This window comes from Xenopus laevis, chromosome 9_10L (genome assembly GCF_017654675.1).
Source record: "Xenopus laevis strain J_2021 chromosome 9_10L, Xenopus_laevis_v10.1, whole genome shotgun sequence".
In the NCBI taxonomy this organism is placed as follows: domain Eukaryota; kingdom Metazoa; phylum Chordata; class Amphibia; order Anura; family Pipidae; genus Xenopus; species Xenopus laevis.
The window spans coordinates 6,047,489-6,063,291 of record NC_054387.1 but is presented as its reverse complement, the minus strand read 5'-3'; the positions used below and the strand labels follow the sequence as shown (position 1 = coordinate 6,063,291).

Genomic DNA, 15,803 nt, shown 5'->3' with positions numbered 1-15,803 from the left:
AACTCGCGTGAATTTGAAATTCGACCTTTGATAAATGTGCCTCTATGTGTTTCCAATTTGGCCGGTACATATAAACATACTACACGTCCCTGCTCAGACATTGGTTGCGGTATAAAAGCCACCATAAATATAATTGCAAGCTCCTGAACACAGCAGGGGAAGAAGGAACATATGAAGTATATAGTGAATTATTTCCAAAGAAGCATTTAATATATATATATATTATATATAATCGAACGATTCGAAGGATTTAAATCCAACGATCGAAGGAATATCCTTCGATCAAAAAAACTTAGGCAAGCCTATGGGGACCTTCCCCATAGGCTAACATTGACTTCGGTAGCTTTTAGCTGCCGAAGTAGGGGGTCGAAGTTTTTTTTAAAGAGGCAGTACTTCGACTATCGAATGGTTGAATAGTCGAACGATTTTTAGTTCGAATCCTTCGATTCGAAGTCGTAGTCGAAGGTCGAAGTAGCCCATTCGATGGTCGAAGTAGCCCAAAAAACACTTAGAAATTCGAAGTTTTTTTACTTCGAATCCTTCACTCGAGCTTGATGAATCAGCCCCTTAGTCTACTAGAAAATCATATAAACATTAAAAAAAACTAATAGGCGGGTTTTGCTTCCAATAAGGATTAATTATATCTTAGTTGGGATCAAACTTTTTATTCAGAAGCTCTTCAATTTGTATTTTAAGCAATCTGGTAACTAGGGTCCATATAACCCTAGCAACTATGCATTGATTTGAATAAGAGACTGGAATATGAATAGGAGAGGCCTGAATAGAAAGGTGAGTAATAAAAAGTAACAATAACAAAATTTGTAGCCTTACTAGGGATGCAACGAATCCAGGATTCGGCCTTTTTCAGCAGGTTTCGGATTCGGCCGAATCCTTCTGGAAGATCCCAATGTTATATTATATATATCATATGAAAAGGGATTTAATGAAGGAAACGTTTCTTTTTTAATTCATTGTTTCAGGACCAGAGCAAAAGAACAGGCTAAACAAATCCTGCTTTCATTTTGCAAATCCATTTACAAATATAAAATCCATGAACAAGTGTAATTGTATGTAATTTAAGATGATATTGTCTTTCATTGTGAGGGGGAAAAACAGTAGATATCGAGAAAAGTTCCCCTTTAACCTTTGGCCTTGAACCGCATCAGCCTCAGAGTGTTAAAACAACCTGCCACCTAAATGGAACTCTGGGAGTTATAGTCGCAAAGCAGCTTCCATTGAATACAACTTCCTTCAGATTTGCTTATCAGCGGACTACAAGCCCCACAATGCAACTGCTAATTACTGCCGTCAACGCTTGGGATGACGGGAATTGTGGCTGGTGTCGGCGCAGAATAATACAGAATGAAAACAAGAGACTACAACGCCCACCATGCATTGCTGCAGTCAGCCAATAGCAGCTCACCGCCCTTTCACTTACCCGGCTTTGGATTAAAGATGGCGGACCAGAGTGAGACAGCAGCGGGTGATCGGTTTGAGGAGGATGAAAACGGACACGGACACTGCAGCGACTGCGAAAATGAGGAGAAGCACAGCTCTAACAGAGGGTAAGGCCTCTCGTTGCCGCAGTGTCTCCCCGACGCGTTGCCTATAGCCTGTGATGTATTCCCCGTGCTACATGCAGCAAGCAGTTCCTCCCTACGCGCGTCGGTCATTGGTTGAAGAAAGGGAGATCCCGTGATGCGATTGGCTGCGGCCGCTGTCATTCTGGTATCTGGAATGACAAACAGATTATTCCTTCTAGGGATAATCTAAAGCAGCAGGGGGTGACCTGGGGTGATTGGTGCAGCGAGTGGGGCCCTCAGGCAGGTGCAGGAACCTACTGACCTTTAATGATGGAATATTAAGCTTTGTTTATTTTAAACAGGGCCCCCAAATGATTCTTTGGCTGATTTCTGTATATAAAGGCCATACTAAACTGGAGAGCAGCACAGGCCTTTTTTCTTTACAGTAGTGGGTCATGTGACTCTCTGTAACCATTTGTTGCTATGATGGTTACTAGGCAGGAAAGCTGACCCTTCGATCCAGCAGCAGCTGAGGCTTCAGATCAATCTGCAGAAGTTTCTCTTAAAAATGTACAAACACTTCCCCTTTATTTCTGTTTAACGTCCGACTTCTCATTTCTGGTATTTTGTTGTCATTGGACAAACGTTTGTATAAATCTATACAGTGGCCTTGGTTAGGGGGCGACTGTCCAATCAAAATGCAAAACCTTATTATAATCCATAATAATAATAATAATAATAACAACAATGTAGGCTGCAGATTTACCCTTATGAGGTTGTGTAATAAACGGGAAATCATAAAGTTACCGAGATTTTCTTTTCCTGGACTGTAACGTGTGTGGGGGCATCACTGGGATTAACCCAAGCTGTACCCACTGTCATGTGAAGGAACAGGAAGAGAAGGTGCGTTGGGCCCGGGCAGAGAAGCAAATCAGCAATTGGTTGTTCTGCATAATAACAGCTGGACCCAGGCAAACTTTCAGTGCTTTTTATTTCATATGGAGCAGGGGGTATAAAGGGGCAAATAATCTTTAGCTGAAATATATCAGACCCAGATAAGAGCAGAAACCAAAAGCAAAGGGGCCTTTGTAGATTTGTAGGCTACAAATTTAACCTCTCTGCCTATGGAAAGCTCTTTCTCTCCCTCTCTCTCGCTCTCTCTCTCCCCCCCATCTCTCTCTCTCTCTCCCCCCATCTGTCTCTCTCTCTCTCTCTCTACCCCCATCTGTCTCTCTCCCTCCTTTTCTCTCTCTATCCCTCTTTCTTTCTCTCTCTCTACCCCTCCCTCTCTCTACCCCACTTTCTCTCTTTCGCCCTCCCTCTCTCTCTACCCCTCTCCCCCCCATCTGTCTCTTTCCCTCCATCTCCTCCCTCTACCCCTCCCTTTCTCTCTCTATCCCTCTTTCTCCCTATCTATCCCTCTTTCTCTCTTTACCCCTCTCTCTCTCTGTCTACCCCCCTCTTTCCCTCCCTCTCTCTTGCCCTCCCTCTCTCTTGCCCTCCCTCTATCTCGCCCTCCCTCTATCTCTACTCCTCTCTCTCTTTACCCATCTCTCTCTCTCTCTTTCTACCTCACTCTCTCTCTCTACCCTTCTCTCTCTCTCTCTCTCTCTCTCTCTCTCTCTCTCTCTCTCTCTCTCTCTCCCCTTTTCTTTCTACCTCTCTCTCATCGCTCTGTGTGTCCATCACATGGAAATGGACTTTAAATAGGTTGGTGTTTCAGCCCTGTGGGCACAGGGGGACTAATAGGATTAGCAGGTAAATTGCCTCCATGCAAGGGATTTCCCTGGCTCCTTCCACTTATCCCTAAACCCCCTTCTGCTGCTGCTTCCAGACACTTTCTAGGCTTATTTGGCTTGGGAAATGATTCACATATATTTGTTTTTATAGAGACAGACTGAAGTATTCCAGATTGTGTTTTGTAACATAACAGGATTTGCGTGTATTCTTCTTATGGGCAGATGGCAAATCGGATTCACCCCGTGTTTGTATGGGGGGCAACCCCTGATTCTCATTGCCGACACCCAGTAACGTGTGCCGCTGTTTTCTCTTTTAGTTTTGGCGACGAGAGTGGAGGGAAGAAGAAAAAGAAGCAAAAGCGGAAGAAAGAAAAGAGCGGAGGAGATGCACTAGAAGCTGCCGAAGCCCCGGTGAGAATCTGATTTATCTGTTAGTTATAGTTGTACGGCTGGAAGCCTCTTGCTAATCATCATACACTAATCGGCACTCACCCACTAACCCATAACAACCAATCAGGGCTTTAGTGTTCAAGCCACACCTACAAGTTTTTTCCCAGGAACATTCCTTCCTCTTGTTAACAAGAAAGTCCCTAAAACTGCCTTAAATACAGGCATGGGACCTGTTATCCATAATACTCGGGACCTGGGGTTTTCCGGATAATGGGTCTTTCCATAATTTGTCTCTTTATACCTTAAAGGAGAAGGAAAGGTTAAAACTAATTAAGCCTTATCAGAAAGGTCCATCTAAATATACCAGTAAACCCCCAAAGTAATGTTGCTCTGAGTCCCCTGTCAAAAGAACCACTGCATTTATTTCCTTCTATTGTGTACTCATGGGCTTCTGTATCAGACTTCCTGCCTTCAGCTTAAACCTCATTGCCCTGGGCAAGAGCATGCTCAGTTTGCTCCTCTCCCCCCACCCCTCCCTTCTCTGCTGTAATCTGAGACTCAGGCAGGAAGTGATGTCACACCATGTTAATACTGCAGCTCCTATTCTAAACAAACAGAGAGTTTCTAGAGCTTTTTACTCAGGTATGGTAAAACATTCTACAGAATAAATATAGCATTCTAGGTTGCACTATTGCAGCTAATCTATTGGCAATAAAATGCCTCTGTAGCTTTCCTTCTTCTTTAAGTCTACTCGAAAATCATGTTAACATGAAATAAACCCAATAGGCTGGTTTTGCTTCGAATAAGGATTAATTATATCTTAGTTGGGATCAAGTACAATGGACTTTTTTATTATTACACAGAAAAAGGAAATCATTTTTAAAAATTTGGATAAAATGGAGTCTTTGGGAGACGGCTTTCCTGGAGCTTTCAGATAACCGATCCCATACCTGTATTTGGTTCTTAGTGCTGTTTCCTTGTAACCGCATGGAGATGAACAGGTGTATAAACAAAGTTGTTTTATGCTTTAACACTGTAAGGCCCTGACTGTCACATACAAAGGGTTCTGCAGTCTCACTCTTGCCAAATCCATAGCCCCAGTGCTGCTTTACCTTTAATCATGAGATATGGAGCCCAATTTTCGGTGCATGGGTGGAGCAGTTCGGGAGGCCTCTGCAGGGGATTAACGTTATATAAATACAATGGGGCTTTTTTCTCCTTTAAATGGTAGTGTAGAGTAGTTTTTTCATTATGAAAATAGGAAGAACGTTTAAGGGACATTTCCTTTTCCAATGGAATTGGGCTTGATAAAGACGAACCCCCATCTTCTGATTGGCCGGCCCTGTCCACAGCAAAACAACCCATAGGCTACTAAACCTGGAGGACCTTTGCTGGGGGGTTACAGCACAAGGGAGGGCTTTTAGAGGTGGCAATGAAGTTGTGCATTGTAGTGTGCCGCCCTGAGAGACAATGGCAGTTTAGGGAAGGATTACATTGACACTAAGGCTACAGTAAAATAAACAGTCAGCCAGTGGTGTAACTAGAAGTCCTGTGTCCCCAGTAAAAATCATTTTAGGGGCCCCTTAACGTTTGTAAATAAGACCATTTTCTATGTTCTCGATCTCCAGGCGAACACACTGCCTGCCGAGAGAATCCAAGAAATCCAGAAGGCCATCGAGTTGTTTTCTGTTGGCCAAGGACCTGCTAAGACAATGGAGGAGGCGAGCAAGAGAAGTTACCAGTTCTGGGACACCCAGCCCGTCCCTAAGCTTGGTAGGTGCTGTATACAAGGCTCTTATTGGGGCCCTGTTACTGACATGGTGTTTTAGAAAGAGTGTAACATAACAGAACACTACTTCCTGCTTTTCAGATCTCTAACTCGGCGTTAGAGAGTAGTGTTCTGTTATGTTAGACATCCAGTCACTCCAGCTTTTATATACATTACATTTTTGCCTAAATAACTAGATTAGAAACATTTTTTTATTTGGCACAGCCTATTTATTTACCCAGTTTTAATTTTTTTACTGAACTGTTCATTTAAGAGGTAGGCGGTCATATTGACTGAGTATATTCACATAATAGGGAATATACGATGGGGCATGTTAACTAACATTGGGATAAATATCTGGAGAGATTTCTGGAGATGTTGCCCATGGCAACCAATCCGCAATCCGCATCCGATTCAAACAGCCAAAGATAAGTTAGAAATCAAAAGCAAAGATCTGATTGGTTGCTATGAGCAACATCTCCAGAAATCTCTCCAGATATTTATCTCCAATGTTGGTAAACATGCCCCATAGTCTTGTTCTTCACCAGAGCCGAGTCCATCAGGGCCAGTGAGGCAACGTTGAGAATAAATATCATTGAAGTGTATGAATGACGCATTATATCAATGTTCCTTACTGGACTCCCCGACTTTGCTTTGCAGGAGAAGTGGTGAGCTCACACGGCCCCATTGAGCCAGATAAGGACAATATCCGCCAGGAGCCATATACCCTCCCGCAGGGCTTCATCTGGGATGCTCTGGACTTGGGGGACAGGGTGGTGGTACGTTTTATTTTTCATGATGGATCACAAGTTCTTAGAGGGAACCCAAGTTTCCTTCCTAAAGCCCCATTTTCCTTTTCCAGCTCGCATGTTCCTCTTGGATTTATCACCCCCACCTTCATATTGTTTCTCTTTCTCCCACGTAGCTGAAGGAACTTTACACTCTACTAAATGAGAATTACGTGGAAGATGACGACAACATGTTCCGCTTTGATTACTCCCCTGAATTCCTGCTCTGGTAAGGACCCAAGAACTGTCAGCTTTGCTTCTTGGAACCTCTAAGAACCTCTAGGATTGATCCGAGCTTTCCTTCTTCTCCCCAGGGCACTGAGACCTCCTGGTTGGTTGCCCCAGTGGCACTGTGGTGTAAGAGTGATGTCTAGTAAGAAGCTGGTGGGATTTATTAGTGCTGTCCCAGCTTCAATGCATCTCTATGACATGTAAGTACCTTCCAATATATAATAAATACAACATTTCAATAGTATCTGCACAGGCTACAATAACAATGCAGGCTGTGTTCTCCGATATTTACACTTTGTCTTATTGGAACTAAAATAAACGGAGAAATCTTCTGTAATGGTTCATACAGTTTGCGTTAATGTGTTGTTTTAATCCCAACTAGAACCAAAAAAATGGTCGAGATCAACTTCCTCTGTGTCCACAAGAAACTGCGCTCCAAGAGGGTGGCCCCCGTTCTTATCCGCGAGATCACGCGCCGCGTCAACCTCGAGGGAATCTTCCAGGCCGTCTACACAGCTGGGGTGGTACTGCCCAAACCTGTAGCTACCTGCAGGTACTGCTCGTCTTGCAAATCCGTATATAGCTTCATTTTCTTTGAGGCGGGTCACCTCAGTTTTCTGCTTATTGGTCCTATAGATTTTGTTTACTAAATACTTAAAGGGCATGTAAAGGCAAAAAAATAAAATCCCATTTTTACTTTCTTTAATGAAAAAGAAACCTATCTCCAATATGCTTTAATTAAAAAATGTTTACCGTTTTTATAAGAAACCTGACTGTATGCAGTGAAATTCTCCATTTACTGCTGTGGATAGGAATTGTCAGACGGTCCCTAACTGCTCTGCAGGGAAACAATCATACTTATGAACAGCAGGGGGAGCCCCCGCCTTACTTCCCAGCCATGCAGAACTCAAGCAGCTTTGTTTGTTTCTTTGTAGAGCAGTTGGCGACTGTGTAGAGATTTGTATTGGATTTTATTTTTGCCTTTAAATCCCCTTTACTGTTTCCAACTCCAGCTGCAGGGACAAAGATGATGGAGCCAGATTTAAACAGATAAACTGGGATTCTATTTGGAGGATTCTTTTACTGCAGCCACTGGTTCTGCAGAGTTGGAGAAAGTTTGTATTAAACAATACAAAAACTATAAAATCCACATTAGATTACATGACAACACAGGACCCAGTGCAGTCTGTATATTCTGATTATTAATCAGTCTTGTTGTATCGGCTTCTGGCAGATATTATTTGACTTGTGCTGTTTTGATCATTTATGACGATCCCTAAGCAGCCCAGACCACACTGAGCATGTGCACAGTCTTGGTCTTGCAAAGATGTATAACAAAGTTACAAGATGGTGACCCCCTGTGGCCAACTTTGAAAGCATAAATTATTTGTTTGATTAGACTTGTGGTGCAGTAAGTTCATGTTTATGTTAAGTATACAAAATACACCATTTCTAGCCTTATTCTATTTTAAACTTTACTTCCCCTTTAAATCTGACCGCCATTTTTCCTTCTAATCAATGTTTATCTGATCTTTACTCGTGATGCCATATTGCAGGTACTGGCACAGATCGCTGAACCCACGCAAGCTGATCGAGGTGAAATTCTCTCACCTTAGCCGTAACATGACCATGCAAAGAACCATGAAGTTGTATCGACTGCCTGAGGTGGGTGATTAAAAAGAAATCGCTTGGACTATAAGCTCTCTCGCTGTAACAGGACACATTCAACTAGAATGATGGGTAAATGGGAGGAGCCTGTTTTTATAATCTCCAAGACTAATAGATGAATTCTGCCCTTCGCCTTCCAGACTCCTAAAACATCTGGCCTGAAGCCGATGGAAGTCCGGCACATCCCTGCTGTGCAGAAGCTTCTGTCTCAATATCTCTCACAGTTTAACCTGGCCCCCGTCATGGATGAGGAGGAGGTCCGGCATTGGCTGCTCCCCCAGGAGAACATCATTGACACATTTGTAGTGGAGGTATGCAATCTAGTCTCCTGGCGTTCTCCAAGTGAAATGGAAGTATTTAAAGGGGGAAATAAAGTCTCAAATAGAATAAGGCTAGAAACGCTGTATTTTGTATACTAAACATAAACATGAACTTACTGCAACACAAGCCTAATCAAACAAATGATTTATGTTTTCAGAGTTGGCCACAGGGGGTCATCATCTTGTAACTTTGTTATACATCTTTGCAAGACCAAGACTGTGCACATGCTCAGTGTGGTCTGGGCTGCTTAGGGATCATCATAAATGATCAAAACAGCACAAGTCAAATAATATCTGCCAGAAGCCGATACACAAGACTGATTAATAATCAGAATATACAGACTGCACTGGGTCCTGTGTTGTCATGTAATCTAATGTGGATTTTATAGTTTTTATATTGTTTAATAGAAACTTTCTCCAACTCTGCAGAACCAGCGGCTGCAGCAAAATAATCCTCCAAATAGAATCCCAGTTTATCTGTTTAAATCTGGCTCCATGATCTTTGTCCCTGCAGCTGGACTTGGAAACAATAAAGGCAAAAATAAAATCCAATACAAATCTCTAAACAGTCGCCGACTGCTCTACAGGGAAACAAACAAAGCTGCTTGAGTTCTGGATGGCTGGGAAGTAAGGCGGGGGCTCCCCCTGCTGTTCATAAGTATGATTGTTTCCCTGCAGAGCAGTTAGGGACCGTCTGACAATTCCTATCCACAGCAGTAAATGAAGGGAGATTTACACTGCATACAGTCAGGTTTCTTATAAAAACAGTAGACATTTTTTAATTTTGGAGATAGGTTTCTTTTTCATTAAAGAAAGTAAAAATGGGATTTTATTTTTTTGCCTTTACATGCCCTTTAATGAATTGCTGCATTACTCTCTTACAGACACCAGAGGGCGAGCTGACGGACTTCCTGAGCTTCTACACTCTCCCCTCCACCATCATGAACCACCCGACTCACAAGAGCCTGAAAGCCGCCTACTCCTTCTACAGTGTTCACACCAAGGCTCCTCTCGTCGACCTCATGAACGATGCACTGATATTGGCTAAATCTGTGAGTGCTCCACTATGATTGGCGGGATGGTGGGGGGCTCCCATTATGATTGGTGGAGGGGAGGCATCTAAACCCCCCGACCTGTGCTTTTCTTTCATCTACAGAAAGGGTTTGACGTGTTTAATGCTCTTGACCTCATGGAGAACAAAACGTTTTTGGAGAAGCTGAAGTTTGGTATTGGGGATGGAAATCTGCAGTATTACCTGTATAATTGGAAATGTCCCAGCATGGGGGCTGAGAAGGTAAATCGTTTTTATAGATAATCAGAGTAGACCAATCTATACCTCCCTATTAGAATATTGCCTTCATTGGACCTCTAAATACTGACATCTGGTTTTAGTTAAAGTGCCTTTTAAAGGAAACAGTAACACCGAAAAATAAAGGCAATGAACATGTAATGTAGTGTTGCCCTGCACTGGTACAGTTGGTGTGTTTGTTTCAGAAACATTATTAAAGTTCATGGGTTCGTAGCCATGGGGCAGCCATTCAAGCACAGGATACACAGTAGATAACGGATAAGTACTACTATAGTTTATATAAACAAGCTGCTGTGTAGCCATGGGGGCAGCCATTCAAGCACAGGATACACAGTAGATAACGGATAAGTACTACTATAGTTTATATAAACAAGCTGCTGTGTAGCCATGGGGGCAGCCATTCAAGCACAGGATACACAGTAGATAACAGATAAGTACTACTATAGTTTATATAAACAAGCTGCTGTGTAGCCATGGGGGCAGCCATTCAAGCACAGGATACACAGTAGATAACAGATAAGTACTACTATAGTTTATATAAACAAGCTGCTGTGTAGCCATGGGGGCAGCCATTCAAGCACAGGATACACAGTAGATAACAGATAAGTACTACTATAGTTTATATATAAACAAGCTTCTGTGTAGCCATGGGGGCAGCCATTCAAGCACAGGATACACAGTAGATAACAGATAAGTACTACTATAGTTTATATATAAACAAGCTTCTGTGTAGCCATGGGGGCAGCCATTCAAGCACAGGATACACAGTAGATAACAGATAAGTACTACTATAGTTTATATATAAACAAGCTTCTGTGTAGCCATGGGGGCAGCCATTCAAGCACAGGATACATAGTAGATAAGAGATAAGTACTACTATAGTTTATATAAACAAGCTGCTGTGTAGCCATGGGGGCAGCCATTCAAGCACAGGATACACAGTAGATAACAGATAAGTACTACTATAGTTTATATAAACAAGCTGCTGTGTAGCCATGGGGGCAGCCATTCAAGCACAGGATACACAGTAGATAACATAAGTACTACTATAGTTTATATAAACAATCTACTGTGTATCCTGTGCTTGAATGGTTGCCCCCATGGCTACACAGCAGCTTGTTTATATAAACTATAGTAGTACTTATCTGTTATCTACTGTGTATCCTGTGCTTGAATGGCTGCCCCCATGGCTACACAGCAGCTGGTTTATCAACTATAGTTGTTATTCTGATGCAAACACAGCGGCTTTACCAGTGCAGGGTAACCTTACATTATATTGTCATTCCTTTAAAACGCTTTTGTTTTTTGCTGTTTCTGTTCCTTTAAGTCGCCGGTTCAAGCCCAACAACGGCAGCCAAACATCTCGATGTAAAAGCCCAAGGTGATGTCTAAATTGTTCTCTTTGCAGGTGGGTCTGGTTCTACAGTAATCCACGTCTCCTTTCCCCCACGGATAAGGAATTCTTTGCGCTGACAGCTGCTCCCCATGGGGCCTCAGGAGAGTCCAATCTAGGAAGAGAGGGGTGTTTATTGACTCTGGAGCACATCCTACTGTATTTAGGGGGGGGGGGACTGTGGGGATAGGGAGGGGCCTTGCGGTTTGTTTCCTCCTTTATGGCTTGGATATAGATATTGGGTTTTTTTCTGGAATTTCTATCACCCCCACCAAACCTGCTGTGAATATGACTGTTCCAATTTCTCCTCCCCTGACGCCGGCTGATCTGAGGCGTTCTGGCTGAATATTAAAGTATATATTATATATATATATGTACAGCGGTGCCTGTGCTCGATCTCTTGGTGTAACATAACGTTTAGAAAAAGGTTGCCATGCCCTAAAATGAACCTGTGGCAGCCATATTAAAGGGGGTGTGGCCTGCTAGTGGGGGTTGCTTCAAATAAAGTTATTTAAAAAAAAATTTTTTTAATGAATTAGGTTAAATGCTTGTTATTAAATACATGATGAACATTTGCATTGCAGAGCCCTCTCTCTAAACTAATACCATCATTTATTTGTACTTACCCAGTGTCTATTAAAGGACCAGTAAACCTTAGAATGGACCCGCACCTGTTTGCATTAATCCCACCCAGAGCTGTTGTTGGGTAAGTGAATATTGTCCGCAGTACAGAGATTATACATCAAGCTCAGGTCTCCAATACTGCAGACAAATGATCTTTAAAGGAAAAGGAAAGCTACAGAGGCATTTTATTTCCAAAATAGTGCAAGATATAAGACTATATTTATTCTGCAGAATGCTTTACCAGCTCTAGAAACTCTGTTTGTTTAGGATAGCAGCTGCCATATTAGCTTGGTGTGACATCATTTCCTGCCTGAGTCTCTCCCTGCTCACTCATAGCTCTGGGCTCAGATTACAGCAGGGAGGGGAGGAGGAGCAAACTGAGCATGCTCAAGCCCTAGCCCTGGAGGTTTAAGATGAAAACAGGAAGTCTGATACAGAAGCCCATGAGTACACAATAGAAGGAAAGAAATGTGGAGCAGCATTACTTTGAGGGGTTACTGGTGTATTTATATAGACCTTTCTGATCAAGCTTATTTAGTTTTAGCCTTTACTTCTGGTTTGGCACCCAAAACTGGGTTCCTTGTTCCTTTTTTGAGTGGTTCGCCATGATCTTTGACAAGAGAATGTGGTGATCTCTCTGCACCTTTTCTTTTTCTCCAGTTCTGACTCTTGAAACCAAGTAGCAGAAGTCTGTTCTCCTCTAATTGACTTCTGCTGCATTTGTTTCAGGAGTCAGAACTAGCAATGCAGAGAACAGAAACAGCTAGGCGGACACTACCTTGAGTCGCAATCACATTCAGAAACAGTGAAAGGAGAAGGGTGGGGGTGCTTAGCAAATTGGCACCTCCCCTGTAATTAACCCCTTTCTTTGTCCTTGAATGAATGTTGCTTAAAATTCCATGTTGAAAAGATAGTTCCCCTTTAAAGGGGTTGTTCACCTTTAAATGAACGGTTAGTACAATGTAGAGAGGGATATTCTGAGACAACTTGCGATTAGGTGTCATTTTTTATTATTTGTGGTTTTTGAGTTATTTAGCTTTTTATTCAGCAGCTCTCCAGTCTGTTTGCTAGGGTCTAAATTCCCCTAGCAACAATGCACTGATTTGATTAAAAGACTGGAATATGAATAGGAGAGGCCTGACTACAAAGAGGAGTAATAAAAAGTAGCAATAACAATACATGTGAGCATTCCTTTTTTAGATGGGGTCAGTGACCCCCATTTGAAAGCTGGAAAGAGTCAGAAGAAACATGCAAGTAATTCAAAAACTATAAGGAAAAAAAAAATGAAGACCAATTGAAAAGTTTCTTAGAATTGCCCATTCTATAACATACGAAAAAGTATCTTAAAGGCGAACCACCGCTTTAAGTAGAGTATTTACCGGGCAGTTTAATTGTTTGTCGTTGAATGAATGTTGCTTTAAATGACATGTTCTTTCATAATGAAAAGATGAGTTCCCCTTTAAATGAACTGTCAGTATGCTGTACCATATCCCTGACCAGCTGACCATCAAGCATCAGGAAGTGCTGTCATTGTAAACCGGAAGTGACATCATCAGAAGTAGACATGATCAGAAAAAAGGAGTAAAACAGGAAGTGCTCTTATTGTAACCCGCAGGGTACCACAGGTTTTTGCGGGTTACCTGCAAAAAAGCGGGCACCCTGCAGAATGAGGGGAGGATTTTCAGGTTGCGAGTCATCTAAATTTCTCTTCTTATGTAATATTGTCTATATTTTACTCCTTTTAAAGTTTTACAAAATTTGTTTCTGTCCCGCCCACTTTTGATGATGTCACGTCCGGTTTGCAGCGCCATCACTTCCTGTTTGATGGTGGTCGGTGGGTTGCAGATAAGGCAGTTGCGGGTCTGGGTCGGATCAAAGTGGGTAAATATATGAGTTGCGGTTCGGGTTGGGGTCTGCGCAGGAATCGATTCCATAGGCACCCTCATGAGTAAAATACCTTCTTCTGCCCCAGATTTTATCTACGGACCCTTATCTTGGTTACAAGAAATGGGGCCCCACAGAACAACTATCCAATATACATCCATTCCACATATTCACTGCCTTTATTCGTCAAAGCAATTGCTATGGAAAGAAGTATCTGTATCTATCTGGCTGTTTATATTCTCTGCACTGCTGGTTTATACTCCCCAAATGATGTAGCAGAAGCCAATCGACTTACCCATTGGAGGAGCAACCCTATGCACAAACCAATAACAGTTTGCCATAAAGCAAAGATGAAACTGCAGATTATCGGCTGCACTGATTTCAGAAGAATAAACCCGGTTGTATGTTATATAACGGGTCGTATATTGTGTCTTTATTGTAACTGTACAAACAACTCATTTATATCCAGTTCACAGCATGGGTACAACATCGATACAAACAAAACTAAACATAACATTTCTCGACTCGCACCTAACCCGCCCGCATCCGGCCCAGACCCGCTGCTCCCCTTTATTTATAGACCCGCGCCCAACCCGCCCCACAGTGACGTCACAAAAGGGGCGGGGCAGGCGGAAGTCTTTAAATTCCGGCGCCGGAAGCCGGCAGTACTAGGTCGCGGGTCGGAGAGAGCAGGAGAAGAGCTCGACCCGCCTGCGACCCGCCTCGGGTCGGCCCGCACATCACTACCACGGACCAACGCACGTTTTTTTTAACCGATGACTGACTTTATGGAGCATATTTATCAAAGGGGTTGTTCACTTTTGTGATAACTGTTAGTATTATGTGGGATATTGTGAGACAATTTGCAATTGGTTTTCATTTTTTAATATTGAAGGTTTTTGAGTTATTTCACTTTTTAATCAGCAGCTCTTCAATTTGTATCTTATGCAATCTGGTAACTAGGGTCCAAATTACCCCAGCAACTATGCACTGAATTACTAAGGGACTGGAATAGGAGAGGCCAGATTAGAAGGATCAGTAATAAAAAGTAACAATACGTTTGTAGCCTTACAGAGCATTTTTCTTTTTAGAAGGGGTCAGTGACGCCCATTTGAAAGCTGCAAAGAGTCAGAAGAAAAATAACTATAAAAAAGACCAATTGAAAAGTTGCTTAGAAGTGGCCATTCTATAACATAATAAAAGTTACCTTAAAGGTGAACCACCACTTTATGGGTCGAAGTGAGAATTTGAATTTTTAAATGTTTTTTTTTTTTTGTCAAAACTCTCAAATTCGAAATTGTGAATTGTCCAAACTCATTCGAATTTTGAGATTTATCATACTCTGGCACTTTGAGAACTCTATTTGAGTGATCACCACCTAAAACCTGCCGATTTACCGTATAAGCCAATGATAGAGGTCCACGGATCAATTTGGTGATGTTTGCTGACATTCAAGTTTTTTAAATTCGAATCGAGTTTTTCTAATTTGAATCGAGTTTTCAGGTCATTTCAAATTGTCTGAGTTAAACAAATTAGATTTTATTGTTCGAATTTATGGGTGTTTTAAAAAAAACTCGAGTGAATTTGAAATTCGACCTTTGGTAAATGTGCCTCTATATGTTTCCAGTTTGGCCGGTACATATAAACATACTACACGTCCCTGCTCAGACATTGGTTGCGGTATAAAAGCCACCATAAATATAATTGCAAGCTCCTGAACACAGCAGGGCTCCAGGGGAAGAAGGAACAAATGAAGTATATAGTGAATTATTTCCGAAGAAGCATTTAAGATATATATCATCATAGTGCAACACCGCGGCTCTGATTTCTCCCATGCTACCGATACTTTCACCACATCAAATACAGGTAAGGGACCTGTTATCCAGAATGCTCGGGGACTGGGGTTTTCCAGATAACGGATCTTTGTGTTCTTTGGATCTTCATACCTTAAGTCTACTAGAAAATCATATAAACATGAAATAAAGCCAATAGGCTGGTTTTGCTTCCAATAAGGATTAATTATATCTTAGTTGGGATCAAGTACAAGCGACTGTTTTATTATTACACAGAAAAAGAAAATCACTTTTATATTTTGGATAAAATGGAGTCTACATGAGATGGCATTCCGTTATTCGGAGCTTTCTATATAACAGGTTTCCGGATAAC

At 42.0% G+C, this 15,803-nt stretch overlaps 1 protein-coding gene across 1 annotated transcript; it reads left to right on the top strand.

Moving 5' to 3' along the window:
- Nucleotides 1-1,448: 1,448 nt before the first annotated feature.
- nmt1.L (N-myristoyltransferase 1 L homeolog) lies at nucleotides 1,449-11,498 on the top strand. The gene is given in 12 exon segments (NM_001086723.1): nucleotides 1,449-1,565; nucleotides 3,580-3,673; nucleotides 5,281-5,425; nucleotides 6,081-6,199; nucleotides 6,346-6,437; nucleotides 6,523-6,639; nucleotides 6,822-6,992; nucleotides 7,996-8,104; nucleotides 8,248-8,418; nucleotides 9,312-9,479; nucleotides 9,584-9,721; nucleotides 11,145-11,498. Coding segments are annotated over 12 exon segments (1,455 nt in total). The 5' UTR covers nucleotides 1,449-1,455; the 3' UTR covers nucleotides 11,166-11,498.
- Nucleotides 11,499-15,803: the final 4,305 nt, after the last annotated feature.